The 21786-nt window shown below is 37.8% G+C and overlaps 1 protein-coding gene across 4 annotated transcripts in view; it reads right to left on the minus strand.

The window, feature by feature from the left end:
- Nucleotides 1-21786, minus strand: part of TIE1 (tyrosine kinase with immunoglobulin like and EGF like domains 1) — a 521980-nt gene that overhangs the window by 286614 nt on the left and 213580 nt on the right. For all 4 annotated transcript variants that reach the window (XM_044085330.1, XM_044085328.1, XM_044085331.1 and 1 more), the window contains exons 6-7: nucleotides 18287-18427; nucleotides 7088-7216 (exon numbers count right to left, since the gene is read on the minus strand). In XM_044085330.1, coding sequence (XP_043941265.1) covers nucleotides 7088-7216; nucleotides 18287-18427 — 270 coding nt within the window. The remainder of the gene's footprint in view (nucleotides 1-7087; nucleotides 7217-18286; nucleotides 18428-21786) is intronic.

Genomic DNA, 21786 nt, shown 5'->3' on the forward strand with positions numbered 1-21786 from the left:
GTCAGCTACTTGGAGCAGGGACACAAAGCACTGGTTTCACAGAGAGGGTGCTAGAGGACTTGGCTTGGACACTTGGCTGAGGACTTAACTCTACAGCTGTGCCAGTGGGGAATCTTACTGTGGACCTGGAGGGAGACAGAGAGAGAGAGACCCAGACATTGGACTGAGTGTGCTCCCTGTGTGCTCTTAAGGCAAATTGTGCTTGATGCAGAGAGATGCATCTGAAAATATTGTATCTATATTTTTGTTCCAAGTGAACATCCCTCTCCAGTGTCAGTGGTGAGGATTTAGGCTGCTTGATTACTTACCAGAGAGGGGACATCACATACTGTGTATCCACTTGCTCCAAGCAAACATCCCCCTCCAGTGTCAGTGGTGAGGATTCAGGCTTATTGAGTACTGGCCCAGAGAGGTGATGTCAAAGACACTAACAAGGGGGTATATTTGGGGGTTAAAGGTGTATTTATTTTTAACCAGAACATTGTCATTAATTTTGTTTTCTGTCACATTCCTGTTACCCCTTTTCTCATTGAAAAATATTTACAATTTTAATTTTCTTGTAAAAAGTTTAAATTCAACAAGGCAGTCAAGAACATCAAAATCTTGTGATGGGACAACTTTAAAACCCTTCTGAAACAGGTTAAATGTTCTTTTGAGTTAGGTAAACAAGTATAATTAAAAATGTTGTAACTCTTGTAGTTAAATATGACACCTTGTTTAACTGTGATTAATGTCTCACCCCCCATATAATTTCTCCCTTTTGTAGTATATAAAGCCCTTTCTGTCACTGCGGTCACTGCTCACTAGCCACTCTGATCTCCGAAGTATGGGAAAATTCCCCTGGTCAGAGGTGTTCAGTGCACCAGCAGCTTCTTCTTCTTCTATCCTATCTGAAACTGGAGGAAATCTCTCTACATTGCAGTTAAAACGTTTAAACTCTTGAAGTTTGTTAGAGGTTGCCCTTTGTTTCATTTGTACTTTATTAGCCTCTTTCCCCCTAACATTGGGACACACTGCTTTTTTCTTATATTGTTCTATATCCTTCAGACTTTTTTTATTCCTGTTTTTTTATTAAACAACAAACTGTACTTTTTATCCACCTTATATAAATCTTTTTGGTAAAGACTTTTGTACTGGTCAAAAAACAAATCTTCCCGAATTTCCACATTTAGGCTTTCAACTTCTTTTAACAAAGATGTAAAACTCTTCTCATGGTTTTTAATTAACAATTCTATTAATTCCAGACCATGACAGTCAAACATTAAGTATAAACAGTTTCATCATAATAAATGTGGGGAAAACAGAAAGAAGATTGTGTAAAAGAATTTATGAGCACAGTTTTGATATAAAGAATAAGAATAACAACAATGCGCTGTGCAAACACACCATAAGTTGTATGCAGTTTGACAGATTTCACTTTGGGAATCTTGAAAAAAGTAACCTTCAATGCCATGGGAGGGGAATGGCAAGTTTGACTTGAGCACAAAAACTAGCTGTGGTGCCTCGAATTCCAACTTGCTTTTACCTCCTAACTCTCGCTTTGAAGTCACATCTTCCAAGAGAAGCTCAGTACCTTTCAACAGGTATATATCAGTTCGTCAAAAAACAATTCAATGAACTGCTGTTCAACAAACAAAAAACAGTAAACATTCGCTTAAGTGAACGTTCATGTCCGCAAATGCATTATGCAGGGAAAGGAATTATTTGCCCAACATTCCCACCGTAACACACACTGCAGTATATTAAACCCAATGTGGGTGGCTGCACCTCCATACCCCTTCTACATATATATATATATATATATATATATATATATATATATCTATATATATCTATATATATATATATATATATATATATATATATATATACCAACTCCAAGATAACAACTACACAGGTGGGAAAAAGACATTTTACAGATGTTGGGCAAGTAACTCCTTTCCCTGTGTAATGCATTCACGGATGTGAACGTTGAATTCGAGGCACCACAGCTAGTACATATCAGAGATAGAATTAAAAGTATAGTTGGAGATAGATTTTTTTTTCACTGAACTCAATTTGTTCAAAAGGATTATTTTCTGTTTCAATGTGCAATTTTAAAACTGTATTCATTTTAAATGTTACTACTTAACATTCTTTTCTAAGCAAAGTATTTTTTTTTATTCACTTTTGAAACATTTGTGATTGGTTATCTATTTATGTGTTTGCCTGATGATCTGTGGTGGTGGTATTTTATTATTGTGAGATATAACTGAGGGCTATTGCATTGTTGGATATGGCCTGCTTTTCCTGGAAACTAGTGTGAGTGTGTGTGTGTGTGTGTGTGTGTGTGTGTGTGTGTGTGTGTGTGTGTGTGTGTGTGTGTGTGTGTGTGTGTGTGTGTGTGTGTGTGTGTGTGTTTATTTAAAGTACAACTACTGTAGTTAAGTGAGCACTGGCTGACTTGCTGTTTTTATACCAGCCGAAGCGTTCCTACACTGGTTGACTTGAGCACTGGAATGCACTGAAACTGAGAGAAATGTGAGAAAAGGGTCTCAGCTCTATGCGGTTTTCTTTGTGAAGGCTATTCTTTGGTATTGATGGAGCAGACCCATACTTGGAGCAGTGGTACCTATTTTTTGCATACTGTTGTGGCCAAGATACAGTAAATTACTCAGTGATTTATGTTTGAGTGTGACTTGAATGATCATACCCCCAGTGACCATTGACATTGGTTGGCAGTAGTATGAATTGGACCCATCTTTCTGCTACTATCTTATTTTTATATTGGTAGAAGTGGTGGGATTCAAATCTCACCTGTTTGCCGTTATCCTTTATTAACCTATAAACATATATATAGTGAGAAATAATTGTATGCTAAAATACTAAATGCTCAAAAGAGTGAATAAAAAAGACTGATCATTTTAGATTGGATAACAAAAAAAAATCACTGTTTTATGCTATGGACCCCTGCTCCCCTACAACCACTGTTAATTACATATACCAACACTGCGATCATACAACATTGGGGAAAGGGCAAATTCCCAAACACCACTGTATTATCCTTGAAACAGAACCTGGATGACTGGATGGGTACTTTGAATATACACTAGGACTAACTTTCTTAGACCTCCTTGATAAAGCAGGTACTGCCCGAGGGTAGGTATTGACAAGGCAATGATTGTTGTGAAATTAAATTGACTTGAAATTCCTAATAATGACATGAGTATAGATATTTCAGCAATGTCAGTGGCAACTTCGGCCTTTAAATTTATTAATTGACCCCATCATTCATAGCTCTTCTCCTTCTGAGAAATGGTAGGTTTCTAGATTTAAGAACATGTAAGGTTGTTACTTCTGTCTTATATCATCATGTGACATGCATAACATATGTGCCATAATAGTTAAATGGTGAACAAGAGTCACCACTAATACTGTACAAGCTGATTGGTTCACTGAGACTGGTGCAACCTGTTCCTACCAGATCTCCTTTCTGATGTACACATCTCTTTACGTGCTTTTGGAACATAACACTGAATGTGAGAAAATGATAACAGGCTGTAAAAGCAAAGGCACCAACTCACTTGTAAAATGCTGTCGTTGAAATAATAAGGAACTGAATTTCTAATCCTTGCAGTTTTGACTGGTTGTTGGTACCACTACACTTGATATCATTGTTTTTTATTGACTCTAGATAATTAGGAAGGAGACCATACTGGACAATGCCCACAGCAAACATGGAGGCAGGAGTAAAACAAGAATCATCGACTGAAGTTTATAATCAGTTCCTGAAACTGGAATCTAGACCTGAAATCACTATGTAATCACATGGAATGGAGGTTTACCAGTGACAATGATGCAGAAACATTTCACAGAATGAGAAATGTATGTTGCTGAGAAATATTATTTTCAGTAATATATATGTATGTACTACGGATATCTTCATCCCTGCATATCTGTCTGTTTTGTGACTAGGACTATAGAACTTGTACATGCCCAGCAGAATGTCTGTCAAAGTCCATCAAATGTTGTATTTGATATAAATCTGCTTTCCTGCCAGCCATCTGATGTACTTGGGAATGATGTATTGTTTCACGGAGTCAGTCTTGGTGATAAGTAAAACAGATTTGAACGTGATAACCCCCATTCTTATCTCCACATCTTTAGCTGCTGAGATGATGTTCAGCTTCAGTATTTTCTAGGCTGAGGAATCAGTCTGAATAATGACTTAGTAGCTCTGGGCAACTGTTTACTCTTCGTGGTAGGTGTGACTACAACCAAGCAGTGCATCTTAGACAGGATATTTACCATGTTCCTAATGATATCACTTTTGTGAGGATCCTAACTTTTTCCCAAGTTGTATAATAAGCCTCACCATCTGCCTCTGAGACAGTTCATTCTTTCATCTTTGCTGCTAACTTTAATAATGCTGTACTTGAGGTGGACCAGATCTTGTATATTTGTAATGAGATCTTTTACTGCATCTAAATCTGATTTATGGGCATGGTAAGGAAGCATGACCCATTCCATTTCAAGTTGAGGGTCACCCTCATAGTGCATAGAGCAGCCATCCCTGCAATTAAACAAGAAAATATACACTATGACAATAGGACTTTCCTAGTAGCAACTTTAAGAAGCCGCACTTACCAAAATGCTTCAATAAATACATTTAACAAGGTAATACCTTATGCAAAACAGTGCGCTTAAAGACTTGTGTCTTCAATGATTTTCTATCCTAAAACTTTTTACAATGAAATCAAATAGTGCCTATAGTTTTACTTCAAGAAAATTGTGTTATTTTTAGCAAAACTCTTTTTCTGCTCTGAACAAGCAAGTATGGATAGCTAATGCTACTACCTAATACACTTGTTTCACATCAGTGAATTTTTCACTGGGGCACTGACCATAAAACCTTTCTCCATCATCCCCTTCTTTGCTCTACCACATGATTCCTTTCAGTCTGAATCTCCTTTTTTCTTGTTCCAGTGAGTAGCACCCCTACAGAAACTGCTATGTAGGGGATGCAGGGACTGATAACAAAATACATAAATGGACATATGTCAACAATAGTTTAATGAATGTAAACTCATCTTAAAGAAAAAAAAATCATGCCTAGGAGTTGTGAAGGCCTTTGCCTCCACATACCCTGAACTTAAATATGTACCTCAACTCATGGATGTCCACTTGTAGAGCTGCCAACTTGAAATACTTAATTCTGTAGATCAGTATATGATGAACAGATACTCATCAAACAACTTTCCCCCAACTGTGTAATACAAGAGCCACCATCAAATGGGCCAGAGATGCTGTGGGGTGTACCGTGAAACCTTTGGTCCAGCTGATGGCTATCACAATGCACAATCTACATGTTATTCAGACTAATGATGGTACTTGTAGTCAAGTGTGTACATTTTCACTATCGCTGTACATTTCTGATCGCCCAGCTTTTTCAGGGGTTTGCAGAACATCAGAAATAACTACCAGCTTCCACTGAGAAAAGAGAGTAGAACAGCAGCAGCAGTCTCAGCCCATCTCTTGCACTTAATACCTCCACTACCCAGTATATGAATCAAGTAAAGTTAGCAATGCCATCATCAGAACAGACACTGCACCAGCAGAGCCAGGCATGGCACTGTCAGAACAGACATTCCGCACCAGCAGAGCCAGGCATGGCACTGTCAGAACAGACATTCCGCACCAGCAGAGCCAGGCATGGCACTGTCAGAACAGACACTGCACCAGCACAGCCAGGCATGGCACCGTCAGAACAGACACTCCCCACCAGCAGAGCCAGGCATGGCACTGTCAGAACAGACACTGCACCAGCACAGCCAGGCATGGCACCGTCAGAACAGACACTCCACACCAGTAGAGCCAGGCATGGTCCTTCCTCCTCTCACTTCATATTAATTCTGCCTTCTTCAGAGAGCTGAGACCTTTTCCCTACAGTAAACACATGAGGAAAAAATAACTCTTGCCTGTTATGTGTAAAATGAAATCCAGGTTACTGAGTTGTCTCACAGATTCATTTGCTTTGAGAAAGGAACTATCATAGCTCCCTTACCTATGTTATTATTTACTTTGTCACAGAAACCGCTGTCACATAACTAATCATGACCATTGAAATGCACATCCTCTATGGTGTCTCTGTGACATTATGTCCAGCTATACAGAGCAATGGTTGAGGTCCACAACTGAAATAGTGTACATCCTTAATGGTGTCTCCCCTGACATTATGTCCTGGTATATATAGCACCAGTGAGGTCCACACTTGGAATACCATGCATGGATTTTAAGGCAATGCCTGAAGAACCACTTCAGAATAGTGAAGGACATCCAGAAGCTATAACAAAATGGTCACAAAGATGATCATTGTGTCTTTTAGATCAGCATGAGTACCTCTAACATGTATAAATCAATAATAATGCATACTATACTGCCTACAGGAGAAAGAGAGACACTCATAATCTGTCCTTAGGACCCCTGAATAGAGAGAAGGTGATGGAGTACAACTGCAAATAAAGGATGAGAGTAAAGACTGGTAAATTAAAGTGGATCCAGGTCAGAGGTGGAGAGGACAGGAATATTTCATGGTTACGAAACTTTAATGTCTAATGGATTTTTTATATGAGTTGGCAAAATGAGAAAGGTAGGATTGATACAGGGAAAGGATTAGGGTGAAAGAAGAAGATAACACAGCTGCTGTGGAGTAATTGTGGATCGACTTCAAAGTCTGTGCAGATTTGTTGCATCAGAACTGCTGACATGCTTACAAAATGATGGCCCAATAGCTATTATGTAAAATGTGGGAATGACTTCAAATCATTTATGGAAATGTTTATTGTCTGGAATTCCTTTCTATCCACGTGCTTTTCCTCTGTGCTCTTTTGGTGGATTATTTACTGTTTGTGTGTGTTGGTGTGTGGGTGTGTGTGTGTGTGTGTGTGTGTGTGTATGTGTGCACGCATGTGCGCACATACTATTTGTGTGTGTGTGTGTGTGTGTGTGTGTGTGTGTGTGTGTGTGTATGTGTGTGTGTGTGTGTGTGTGTGTGTGTGTGTAACCTTCCAGGAGTTCAGGAGTTTTTAATATTTTATTTGTGACTTACCTGACTTCTCGCAGAACTGTCCATGCCACCCGACCTGACAAATGCAACCACTGAATCTGTTGCATTCTCCGTCATTTTGGCACTTACAAGTCAACTTGCAGTTAGGTCCATAGGAATTAGGTCTACAGGCTACATGAAGGAAAAGACAATGACAGATCAGATCAAGGTAAAAAATCTCTGTCAGTGAATCAGAACCTTTATTTACAAATACATAGCATAACAATAAATATGACCCACAAAGTATAACTCAAAATAAGAACCATAGTGAAGTCATCTGGTATGCTTTACAGTTCAGATGAAGAGAAAAAAAAATAAAAAGAAGATATTTCAGAATTGAGTATACAAAACAGATCTTCTATACCCCTGTAACAGTAGCAAGCTGCTAGTTAAAAACTCACACACTGAACACTTCAGCCATGACTGCAAATGCAGTACTGGCATTCATTTATATAGCTGCAGTATCCTTGTGGCTTTATAAATCAATGTCTGTCCTGCTCTCCTACATTATCAGTACTTGCTAATTGAACCTCTTAACAACCACACCCTTTGCTCTACCCTAATTATGACTCCGTACAACATATAAATATTTTATTTTTGTGTTTTTGTGTTGTTGGCATCTTCTGGACCATCTGATCCTGCTTTCCTTGGACAAAAGGTGAGAGAGACAAAACCTAATGTCCCTGACAGTTATTCAGCAAGGTCCAGAAGATTTTGTTTTTCTTTGCTTCTAATTCCCTCCCCTAGTTGGCAAGCAATCATGTGCAATGGTCCCTATGCAAGTGCAGAGTGAGTGTATATTTCCTCACACTCCTTGTGCTGGCCAGAATGTAATGCACACTTTGGCTGGTCTCGCACTTCCAAGTCCTGCATTTAATGTTGAGTGCACATATAAGGCCTTCCCCCAGAAGGCATTTCTGCAGTAGGTCATGTACCAGCCTTGTTCTCCTGGATAAATGAGCTGGGATCCTCCACACAGCAGAAATAAAAAAAAAAGTTTGTAGGACCATCACAAACACAAAGAAACTGAATGCTTTCATTCACTTTTGTTTGTGAAATTCACCAAAAAAAAAAAAAAAAAACACAAAAACAAAAAACACTGTCCATATAAAACATTTTAAAAACAGTCAAGACACCTATATACTTGCTACTAATATACAATTAATATCTCCCACTCTATTAGCAATTTACAGTTTCTCAATTGCAACAAAACTATTTTTTTAATTAGCACAATTTTTACTGTGCTTAGTTAATACACTTGTATTACTTCTTACAACATAATTATGTTCATAAATATGTCCTGATAAATTTAATCTATAAAAAGTGTTTGAATATTAAACAATTTCTGCAATCAAGAAAATGTAGTTCAAAAGGTAGATATTCAAAGAAAAAAAAGCTATATTTTCTTGTGAAGAACATATTTGGTACAGAGGGGCATTTTACATGCCATTTAAAGGGGCTGGTGCATTTGGCTTATTGTACAATATGTGAAAGTTATTATGTCAAACAAATTACACAAAGTTTAGCAGAAGAATTTATGAACATAGTAACTTTGTATCAGACATGAAAATGAGCACTGAGAACAGAATCAACGTGCTTGTAGTTGACAGTAAAATAGACAAGAAGGAACCTTCAAATGGACCTGAGGGGATTAGTACAGTGGGCTATGAAATGGCATCTAAGATTTACTATAGCAAAATGCAGCATACATCTCCATGGTTCTAATAATACAAAAGTGTCATAACAATAGAAGTGACCGTAAAAAACAAACGTCATAAAAAAGACCTTAGTGTGGTAGTAACAACAGAAAAAGGACCACCAGACACAAAGGGAGAAAGCTATAGCCAAAACTGATATAATAGTGGGGGTATATCTTTAAAGGAACAGACTCCAGGTCTGGAGAGCTTATATTACACCTATTTAGATCCCTTGTCAGACCTCAGCTGGGATGCTGGGATCATTCTGATGCCCCTAAAGGGGTAAGAATTTCAAGTTACTCAAAAATGTACACATAAAGGTTAACAGGATAATAACTGCAATGAAAGTAGGGGGTACAAGAGGGCTCACATAAGCTAAATCTATTGTCCAATGATGACTGGCAAGAAAGAGTACACAAGACATTTAGGAGCCAGTGTGGTAGCTCACAGTTTAAAATGAATGACAGAGAATGGAGGATGAACATACCTACCAGATTACGGGTACAAATGTCAGCCTAGATGTTGGCTGATAATAATAAAGAGAGTGAATGATCGTATGTGTGCTCTTACACTGACATTGTTGGTGTGGATAGGTCAAAAGAGGTCACATGACCATGTGCTTTATAATAAAGGAGGAAGCGAGGGTTGTTCCCCTCTTCTGTTTTTAACCAGATTGATTGCCTTCACGTGTGTTTATTTTCCTCTGTAAATGTATGTCTAACCTGACTTTCTTACCCTTAAGATGATACCGCCAACAGGTTATGGGCCCAGGAGGGAAGTAGGAAGCCGATGGCATAGACTATGTTTCGACAGAGATGAGAAGAATTACGAGTTGTGGGAGACAAAGTTACTGGGGCACCTGCATTTGCTAGGGCTGAAAGACACCATTTTGTGAAATGTGCAGCAGGATGCAAAAGATGACGAGAATGAGGAGGAAGGCGATGACGATGCTGAGGTAAATGAGGAGGCATACGCAGAACTAATACAGTTCTTAAATGACAAAAGTTTATCCCCCATCATGAGAGAGGCCACAGACGATGGTAGAGAAGTGCTTCAGATCCTGAGAGACCATTATGCCGGGAAAGGGAAGCCATGGATAATTAGCCGATACACCGAATTAATAAGCCTCCAGAAGGCCATCAGTGAAAGTGTCACAGACTATATTATTAGGGCTGAGACGGCCATTATGGCACTTAGAAATGCTGGGGAGAAGCTCAGTGATGGATTACTAATTGCAATGATTCTGAAAGGTTTGCCTGAAACTTTTAAACCATTTGCAGTACACATCACGCAAGATGATGATAAGTTGAGCTTTGGTGAGTTCAAAACAAAGTTGAGAAACTATGAATATACCTAGAAATTTAATGCCAACATAAGTAATGATAATGTGATGAAGGCAAGTGGCCTTGGGGAAAGAGTAAAAGCAGAGATTATATGCTATAGCTGTGGCCAAAAGGAACATAAGGCACGAGAATGCTTGAGAGAATATAAAGGTCAGAGACAGTGGTGTAGTTTGTGTAAAAACTCTAGCCACAGGGACAGTAACTGTAGACAAAAGAAGAAAGACAATGTGAAACAAGCAACTGATGCGGATGATCACACATTTGTCTTCAGAATAAATGAGCATCAAATTCGTGAATTAAAACAGAAGGGATTAATGGTGGACACTTGCGCCACGTCACACATAATTAACAACCTGAAAAAGTTTAAATGCTTTGATGCAACTTTCTGACCGGAGGAACACATTGTGGAATTAGCTCATGGAACAAGAACTTGTGGGGCCGCACAGAAGAGAGGTTAATGCAGAGGTATGGCTGCTAAATAAAGAGGGGTGCAAAGTAAAGGTGATGATGACTTGGGTGCTGTATATCCCAACGTATCCACAAAGCATTTTTTCTGTTAAGGAAAGGTGTATTTACCTAAAGAGTTGTGGACATATGCAGTAATGACTGCTGATTTTATTCGCAACAGATGTTATAACAAGCATGTGGGGCAGACCCCATTCTTTATGCTAACAGGAAAGACACCTGATCTTTCAAGGATGAGAGAATTTGGATCAGTGTGTTATGCATACAGACAAGATAAAAAGAAGTAAGACCCAAGGTGCAATAAGGGGATCTTTGTCGGATATGACAAAAACAGCCCATCATATTTGGTCTGTTATCCTGACACAGGAAGGGTCCTTAGACACAGGTTAGTCAAGTTCTTTACTAAGAATGTAGCTGAATGTCAGATTCAGACAGACCTAGAAGTGATAGATGAAGATCGTAATACCAAAAGAAGTGTGCATGCTAAGCTGACAGTCAAGATACAATAGTAAGGCAAGAAGAGGAAAGGCAGGATACACACTACTCTAAAAGAGAGGGAAAACCACCTGCATACTTGAAAGACTATGAGTGTAAAGTTAAAAATGATGATTATGTGACAGTTAATGTTGACTATTGTTACTGATTAATATGCAACACACTGCAGAGCTTTAAAGAAGCCATGACTTCGTCTAACTTGGAAAAGAGAGTCAAAGCTATGAAGGAGGAACTTAAGTCTTTAGAGGAAAACAACACATTTACACTCACCACACTGCTGGAAGATAAAAATGCAGTGGTGGGTAGGTGGGTTTTCATGGTAAAAGACAATGCAGATAATACTGATACTTACAAGGCTAGATATGTAGCTAAAGGCTACAGTCAAGTCGCTGGTATAGATTATAATGAAACATTTGCACCAATTGTGAGTACGACATTTGTACGAAGCCTAATGCAGATGGCAGCTCAGTACGATTTAGAATTGCATCAGATGGATATACAAACGGCCTATTTACATGACCCTATTGACTGTGAAGTGTATATGGAGCAACCTGAAGGTTTTGAAAAGAAATCAAATAATGATGACAAATTGGTTTGTAAACCGAGTAAGTCATTATACGGATTGAAACAATCAGGGCGTAACTGGAACAAAATGTTGCATTATTATCTTTGTGAAAATAGTTTTATCCAGAACCCCGCAGATCATTGTGTATACACTAGACAAGCTAAAAATGAGAAAACAGTCCTAATTATATGGGTCGGCGATCTCAGTATAGCAGCCAGTCACAATGAATCACTAAACGATGTAAAGGAAATGCTCAAACTAAATTTAAAATGAATGATCTGAGAAAGCTAAGACATTTTCTAGGCATTGCCTTTACTCAGAATAGTGGTGAAGTGAAGATGAACCAAAAGAGGTACATTATGAAAATTCTTGAGAAATTTGGTATGTCTAATTGTAAAGTAAGAAGTACCCCTTCCGAACAAAAAACAAACTTTGAATGTGACAGTGAGTCTACAGATCCAAGAAAATATCATGAGCTCGTGGGTAGTTTGATACATGTTATGACAAGAATGAGGCCTGATCATAGCTGGATTATAAGTAAACTTTCACAATATTCGTCACAACCGAGTGAATCTCATTTAACACTAGCCAAACATGTGTTAAGGTACTTAAAAGGTACATTGGACAGAGAGCTGTGTTACAAGAAAAGTGAAGGGAAACTTCAGCTTACAGCATACAGTGATGCAGACTGGGCAACAGATCAAAATGATAGACGTAGTACAACAGGTTATTGCTTTAGCCTCAATAGAGACTGGCCTATTATTTCATGGAAATCAAAGAAGCAACAAACGGTAGCTTTATTTACATGAGAAGCAGAGTACATGGCATTAGTAGCAACAACACAGGAGAGTTTGTACCTTCTGCAGCTGTTGAGTGGAATGGATGGAGAGTGCAAGTATGTGCCAGTAACAATATCTGAGGACAATCAATGAGCAATCGCTTTGTCGAAGAATCCAGTAAGCCAACAGAGATGTAAACATGTTGACATTAAGTATCATTTTGTCAGGTCAGCACATAATGATGACAAAATAAGCATTGACTATTGCCCGACAACGGACATGGTTGCAGATGTCTTTACTAAACCTGCTACGAAGTCGAAGATTGAAAAGTTCATGTATTACATATTTGGAATGTGAAGGAAAAGTTATCCAAAAATATGCTCTTAAAATGTATTTGTATACAGCATAAGTGCAAGTGGGGGTGTTGGCTGATAATAATAAAGAGAGTGAATGATTGTATGTGTGCTCTTACACTGACGTCGTTGGTGTGGAGAGGTCAAGAGAGGTCACATGACCATATGCTTTATAATAAAGGAGGAAGTGAGGGTTGTTCCCCTCTTCCATTTTTAACCAGATTGATTGCCTTCACGTGTGTTTATTTTCCTCTGTAAATGTATGTCTAACCCGACTTTCTTACCCTTAAGATGATACCGCCAACACTAGACATTAGAAGATATTTTTCACAAAGAGATTTGTGGATAAACTGTATAGGTTACCTGAATGAGTAGTGGACTGTGACACTACAAAGTATATCTACAAGGCTTAAAATGTGTGTTGGGTTAAGAGAAGAGGCACAGAAAAGGCAAATGAAAGACATCTAGAGCAGACTTAGAAAAGTTTTTTTTTTGTCTCATCATAATTGTGCATGGCACTGTAATGCAATGTAACTGATCAATGGTTAATAGCAGCACCCTTTGCCATTTGAAGCATTGCATTATGGTACTAGTAAATCACAAAAATAAACTCTGGCGGATATTTATAATTTTTGAAAACTTTCCAAAAAATAAAGCAGTTCCGAAAGAGAAGAGCAAAGCTGTGGAGCTATGCCAGTTGATTCTTTCTGTCTCTCTGTAGATACTAAGGACATACCTTTCAACTGTCCAGATTTTTGCAGATTGTCCAGATTTTCACCTCATATTTGTGGTCTGTTCCTCATACAATATGTGGTTTTCTGGAAAATTCTTGTAGACTGAAGTCACCAAATAATGGCAGAAATTTTAATTTCATACTTTGTATCCTTGGCAAATGCATACTAATGCAAAACCTGTTACTCTATCAACTTGCTAAGTTTGTTTGAGTGATATTTAATATATGCCCCTATTTGGGGGTTTTGCCCCCCATCATATTTGCCTTTGTCCAGATATCTTGTGCTAGGAGGTTGAAAAGTATGACTAATGGATGTGCAACATTCAGGCTGCTCCCCTACCAACTGGCCTTGGCCTAATCTGTTAAGAGAACTACATAGCGCTTACCAAAAATATGGACAAAGGAACATATGACATAACCAACAGAATAACTTTATGAGTTTTTAGTCTTTTATCAGTGTTGCAGCTAACAATTTTAATAAATATTTGAAAAAAAAAGAAAAGACAATGCAGACTCAAGGGGCAAACCTAAGTAGTGATAATAAGAAGCCAGGTCTGTCTTGTAGTTTAATGTGACTTATGAGTGTAGTACCTGCTGAGAGAACTATCTGAATTAGTACTAAAATACAGAAATACAGTCCAGTAATCTTACTCTATACTCATTATTCAGTGCATGAGAAGTACGTGTGAAATCTAAGGGAGGCATCTCACTATTAAAGCAATGACAGTACCGTGTCTTTAGTTACTCAAATAGCTGAAAGCATTTCGCTTCTAAATGCTATAGTGAATTGTAGAACTAACTTTCTACAGGAAAGAAACAATGTATTTACAGTACAGCTGACAAAGTTGCAACAGAGTTAGCAAATACAAAAGTGGTAGATAACTTGAGGTTTGGTCATTGGTCAGACATTTGGAATAAAGATTAGACTCCACACATTACAGGACAGGTGGGAAGAGTGTCACATCTTACAGGCCTTGCATGAAACCAAGGAGCCAACAAAGCCAAATAAATGGAAAACAGAAATATGCCTCTTCTGAGAGGTTAAAAAAGGTAACTAAACAAAACAGCATCCTAAACAGGTTTAAAAATAGCAGGAGCATTACAATGAACTATAAAGGACACTGCATCTAGAACAAGGCTGATGTGAATTAACAAATTTATAGTAGGGCAGAAAAGCTTAGAAAAACTGGAAACATTTTCCAAAAGTTTATTTGAAAAGCTTAGAAAAACTGCAAACATTTTCCAAATGGTTATTTGGAAAGCAAAACAGCTTCTATGTACAGATTTATTAACTGAAGCAATCTTGTTGGAAGCAAAAAAGTCCCATGAATTAATAAACATCTGGGTTTGAGGTTACAGATTTCAGACTAAACAAGAAATCATTTAAAGACTTATATTTTGTTTTCGGGACCACAGATTGCTCCACACATAGCATACGTGTTAAACAATCCAATGAGGGAGCAAGAAAAGGAGTTACTTTACCAGATAACACGTGTTGGTCACTCCTGGAAAGACGTACTTGTTCAGAATGGGTTTACCAGGTTTACATAACAAAACAAAATGTGATAGTCTAATAAGGATTAAAAACAAGGGATGAGGAAGGTGACTAGTTAGTATTCTGCAGAATTACTATTCGGGATCATTGCAGAAAGAGGAAGTATTGTTATTTCAGGTGCAAAGTAAAGTAAAGCAGCATGATCACAAAGAATATTTGCCACAGTTTCTGAAATTCTGACACGATTGTATGAAAGATTAACTATTTAGGTATGGAATGAGTACAGGCTCTTGATTCTGTCAGCAGAGGGAGATTTTGAATATCGCTTTTATATACTTAATTTCCTAGAATAGCAATTTTTGCATTGGCATGCTTTTTCTGATGGATATTAAATGTAAATTTTAAATGTTTGTCATTATTTGGTGATTGCAGTCTTCAGTAATTTGCCAGAAAATGACAAATATTATGAAGGTCAGAGCAAAAATATAGGATCATAGGAGGTTACTAGGCTAATGGCCATAGGGCCTTTACAAGCCTAGCCAAGTTCTACCCTTAATTCCAAGATCAGCACCTATTGCCCCATCCAAGAGGGACACAGGTGGAACCCCCAGGGTGAGTTTGCAGTTAGCCATCCAATTGTCCAGATTGCGTTTGAAGAAGACCAATGAGGTGCTCTGTTTGACATGAAATGGGAGTCTGTTCCAAAGGTGTGGTAACCTTTGGGAGACAAGTCTATCCCTCCAGCAGATTCTATTACTGTCACATACCAGATTAAGGTCCTTAGAGCTAGTAACCCGTGTACCATTTGACTTAAAGAGATACAGCATTTCCAATAAAGCAGGGTAAGAGATTGCCTTATATGCAAGGCAAAGATTGCCTCTGAGTAGTCTGTATGAAACAGAATAAAGTGACATTGATTTCAGACAATCCACATAGGACAGATGCTGAAGACCTTGAATTTTCCTTGTGAGGAACCTTTGTGGTCTCTCTGATCGCTGCAGTTGCTTGGAAAGGTACATACCAAAAGGGGCGCTATACTCAATTATTGGCCTGACAAGGGAAGAATACAGTTAGGTTATAACTTCTTTTTTCTGGAAGCAATGACCTGACTTATGAGACGAGCAATATAGAATGCCCTTCTTACCACTGTTGAGACATGGTGATCAAAGGTAAGGTTAATGTTAATTGGTGTACCCACGTCTCTCACCACTGAGTGCGCACTTAGGGTGTTGCTATTGATGTGATAGCTATCAGGAACATCACTCTTACCAAAAGCGATGATAATACATTTTTTGCACTGAGTTTAAGGCCATGACTTTGGCACCAATCATTTGTTTGTGTAAGACCCTCTTGTAGGATGTTGACATCATTTGGAGATTCTATGACCACTCCCAATCTGCAGTCACCAGCAAACTTTGTCAGCCACAGACCTTTAGTTTTTGCTTGTACTTCGGATAGATTCCAAACAGTAGCGGTCCCAGGACTGATCCCTGTGGAACACCACTAGTTTCAGTTCAGCTGTTAGAGGTGGATTCCCCTATTTTGACTATATAGGTTCTATCAGTGAGCCATTTAGTGACCCATGTAATGATATAAGGGTTGATACCTAACTGGGTGAGTTTGTCAATTATGCCTGATTGGGGGATAGTGCCATATATGACATAAAATCAAGATAATTCTGCAAAATAGGAGTCGCTCTAGATCTAAGGAAACAAAGGTCTGGTATGTGAGTTCCAAACAGAAATATATGTTTACATCCCCTGGCAGTAGCAAATTATTGTCAGTTATGTTTAATTGTTTGTTTAACAAATCTTAGACTGAACTGCAAACATTTCTTCTACCTTGGAAGGTTGCAGTCTAGACACAAGGCATTGTAGCATTTTCTTTTCTCCAGCTCTTAGCTTAACCCCCCCCCCCCCCCACCACACACACAGTAACCTGGTTATGCTAAGAATAACTGCTTGGATAGGTAATGCTGCCATCAGTCTGCTTGATTGATGATGCAAGATAATGCAAAAAAAAAAGGGGGGTTGGGGAAGTTCCTTCCTCTCTAAGGACCTGTGCAAACTTTAAAAACTTTAAATCTCAGTTACATTCCTACCTTTACTCTACAGACAATGCAACTGCATTCTCCCCACCTAGTCCTATAATTCTCTCTCCACCTCTAAACCCCTCTACAGATATGATTACTAGCCTCACTAGCTATGATCTATAGGCTACCACACATATGTACATGTTGTAAATATCAAATTTGTACCATGTACCTAAGAATTTACACCTGCTCTCTGACATGAAATGTAACTGTAAATTGTTCATTAATAATATTGTGTCTGTATCTAAAGGTAACATGTACCTACGAAATTACACCTGCTCTCTAGCATGAAACATAATTGTAAATTGTTCTTCTTTTCTGTATTGTATCTGTATCTAAACTTTGTAACATGGAGCTTTTCGCCCCGGGCCTCCACTGAAAATGGGCTCTCTGAGCCCACTGGACATCCCCGGTCATCAAACTGGAAATAAATAGGTAATCAAACTAATTTCAAAGAGTCATGCAGAAGTGGTTCGGTTTAACTCAGTGATTAAGTGAGTGGAGTAAAGACAGCAAGCAACTAGGGTGATATTCAGGCTGGAGACAATAGAGATAAATTTTGGTCTCATCTGAAAGAAAAGTGTAATCTGGAGTTTGGAATCATGAAATATACTACACAAAAGTTTTATTCCATTAAGGACTCTCACAGAAGGGTGTTAAAATACTATGGTAATATACTTGACTGAAAAAAGAATAAACGCAGACTCTGTTCTAGACCTATGAATTGTTCTTTCAAAGTAGAATGATATCATTTCAAATTAAGGGGGGCAATAATTCTCAGAAAAACAAAAACAGCACCATTCTCAAGATTCGAAGATGAAGGACACCAGTGAACATATGTCATTCATTTAGAGCTGTACATAACTCCTTAAAAGTTTTACATGTTTAGTAAAATATAAATAAATGACAATGTTTATGCGTAATACAATTTTTCAGAATCATAAATGTAACAAATAATAAATAAGAACAATGATTTATACATAGGTAGCTATTGAAATTACTGATGACAGAATGCATATATATATATATATATATATATATATATATATATATATATATATATATATATACACATACATATACACACACACACACACACACACACACACATATATATATATATATATATATATATATATATATATATATATATATATATATTGGTGGCACAACATTTCATCTTACCTTTGTTGCACTGTGGTCCATGCCAACCTGTTGCACAGGAGCAGCCATAAGGATCAGGTAGGCAGAACTTTAGTCCCGAACAAGAGCGATCAGGCAGACACTGTTCTTGACAATTTCTTCCAAACATTCCCTCCCGGCAAGCTAAATTAAATAAGAGCAGTTTTAAAACCATCACATAGATCTAGTTCAGTTTTAAAGGCTACAAATGTGGCTATGTTTATCTACAACATAAAATCCTCTTGGTAGTCATTAATTTTAACTCATGGAAACAATCATAATTTAGAACTTTTCCACTGCTTCCCATTCACACTTATGCCAACCATTTATATCTGTAGAGGTCCTTTTTCGATATCGCCAGCCACCTTCAAATATGAAAGGCAGTAAATGAACAATGCATATAATAGAGTGTACTTTGTTGAGATTTGCATATGACTGCATGGCTTAGGAGTGCAGGTAAGCTGACTGACCAAATCCACAGCTAGCATAAATAAATATCATAATTTTCCATAATTTATTGTAAAGTACTATAACTATGTAAATGTTATGCCTTATACTTTGAGAAAATATAAGAAACATTTTTTGTTTTTTAGCAATTTTGGTGTAATTATTTTAGTTAGACAAGTATGCCCTATTTTTTTCAGAACATGCATCATACCTTAAAATGGATACCTCTAAATAAATGAAAAGTTTTTTTCTCATAAGAAAGTACATTTTCTCCTTTTAATCTAAGCCCAAAATTACTGCAAAGAAAGAAAACTTCATATACATATTTTATCTGTCCTGGACCTACATCCAGTTAATCAGTCTGAACACAATTCTGTTTTGCTGTTACATCTCATAGGTTCATAGGTTGGTACTAGGCTATCTGCCCTAGGGCCTATACTTGCCTAGCCAAACAATTCCCCGGATATTTCTTCCCACAATATTTACTTCCCTGGACCCCTGTCTAACAGGGTGACTGATGTGATCCCTGAGGTGATTTTCCTATCTCCCATCCAATCATCAAGGTTCCTCTTGAAGAGGGCCAAGGAGGTGCTCTGCTTGACATGTATGGGCAGTCTATTCAGGAGTCTGAGGAGTCTCTGGGTCAGGAACCTATCCCTCCAGCATGTTTTGTTCATTGTGATGACCAGGTTTAGATCCCTGGAGTGTGTGGCTCTGAGAGAATGGAATTTCTTTAAGTGGAGCATGTCCAACAGCTCAGGGTTTGACATGGCCTTGTATATTAAGCAGAGATCGTCTCTGAGTAGACGATATGCCACAGAATAAAGCTTGAGTTTTTTCAGATGGTCAGCATAGGGCATCTGCTTTAGGCTTGTGTTTCTAAGTTTGTATTTATAGAGTTATACAAGGAACACATTAATATTTTATTGACTTATGTTGTCAACATTTTAGTTTTAACAATTTGGGAGTCAGATACTTTTTCACTGGTATTTAATTACAGACTCTTAAAACAACTCATTCAGTTAACTGACTTACATTTCCCTACATACTTTTTCTTAACAAGCTACAAGCTATAAGCCAGCATGTCAACTATTGACTATAGTAAAATCACAATGCATGCTATGTCCTTCTGCTGCAAAACTTCTCAACAAAAATAAATACAGAAAAAAAAGAAGGAAACTTCCTCATGCTATTAGATATGTTCGACTCACTCCACTTTCAATTTAAAAGGCATCCCTAAAACAAGCCACAAAGCTTTTGGATGACTGACCTGACCACAAGAATCTAGACAATGCTGAATTTCTACAGTGAGCTCTTAGAATGTCTACAGAATTCATTGGTAGATTTTTACTTAATATCTTTAATGTGCTCCTATGTCAAAGTACATTGTTTTTACAAATGAAAACCTGACATAGTATTCTTTCTCCCCAGACTCCTCACTCTTAACTTTACATCAGACTTTAGACCAATTTGTCTTTTACCCACTATAGCTTGTCTACTTGAGAAATTACTTTACTAACAAACCCATGACTATCTCCAGAGAGATGACATCCTTTCTAGATCCCAGAATGCATTTACTTTAAATAGAAGCACTCAGACAGGTGTACTGACTTTAGATTACTCAATTAATTCTGTTATAGGCAAGGGGGCATTGTAGAATCACATTATTTATAAACCTCATAAAAGCCTTTAGCTCAATAAATTACAATGTTCTGAAGAATATTATGTCCGCTTTATGGTTGGAACCTGGTGTCTTCAACTGATTTGAAAGTTACCTTATAAATTGTCCTTGAAATCCAGTGGGATTTTCTAAAATAAGTAACTTCCAAATTCCTTCCTTTAGTAAGTCCTGTGCTTCATGCTGATAATGTACTTAGCTTCATGTCTTTTGCTTCCCATCTCACCAGTAAAACTCAGCTTCAAAAGAAGCCCAGCAAAGTACTTGTCTGACTGCAGAATAAACACGTGTTTCACATATGCTGTTCAGTATTCCTTAAAGACTGCCTTGGGTCCCATTAACTGGGAACAAGCCATCACTTCCAACGTATACATTCCTTCAGGAACTTGAACATTTGGCTAGAACTTTTACTGTGCGATCTCTCTTCCTGAATAACGTAAGATCAACATTAATAGAAGACTTTTTAAATGCTAGAAATCATCCAGATTTAAACTAACATTGTAAATTGAGACATATACCATATAAACTTAGTTACAAAATGGGCTGCCATTGTTCAGTGATAATTCAACTAAAAATCTACATCACTTTCAGGTTCTTTCTAACAGAGTCTACAGAATTATTCCCCCACCCCCAAAAAAAGACATTGTTATATCCCTTTCAATGTGCATCCAATTAAGGAACATTCTGACCTTCTAGTACAGATCCTGAGTTTTAAAGTACTGTGCTTTGTCAACTCTTCACAATGTATCCACAAATTTAATCCCAAACAGACTCTCTGCTCCTGTATATCCACATCTAATGGAACAACAGTAGTGAACCGCTAATCCAGCATGTCACATGGTGCTGATCATGCCTTCTTGTTTTTGGCAAAAAAAAAATTGGGACTGTTACCTATAATAATTAGGAACTACGTAGATATGAAATTATCTTTAAATTGTTTTCTCGCCTATGAGAAAAAGAAATATAGAGAGTATAGATATTTTTTCATACTCTGCTATTAATTGAAGTTGCTATTAAAAATAATATTCTGACAGAAGAGATGCGTCTTCTTTCGGCTTTCCCCGGTTAGGGTTCACCACAGTGGAACTCTGGTCCGGTAATGATTGGCAGTATATTTTTACGGTGTCAAGTTGCCAGCCCGGCACCCAACCTTCAAAGAAGACACACCCACACACGCACGCCCTACCTGCAAGTCTTTAAATTCACTCAACCGTGGGGAGGACATGCAGACTCCGTACAGAAGGTGCTCCAGCCGAGAATCGAAACGGAGAACCTCTTGCTGTGAGTCGACAACGCTAATCGCTGCAGCACCAATGTTATGACAGAAGAGATATTGATTAAAAATCCTAATGGTGTTACATTCTAGTTAGTCTTTAAT

This window comes from Protopterus annectens, chromosome 10.part0 (genome assembly GCF_019279795.1).
Source record: "Protopterus annectens isolate FY-2018-M chromosome 10.part0, PAN1.0, whole genome shotgun sequence".
Classification (NCBI taxonomy): domain Eukaryota; kingdom Metazoa; phylum Chordata; order Ceratodontiformes; family Protopteridae; genus Protopterus; species Protopterus annectens.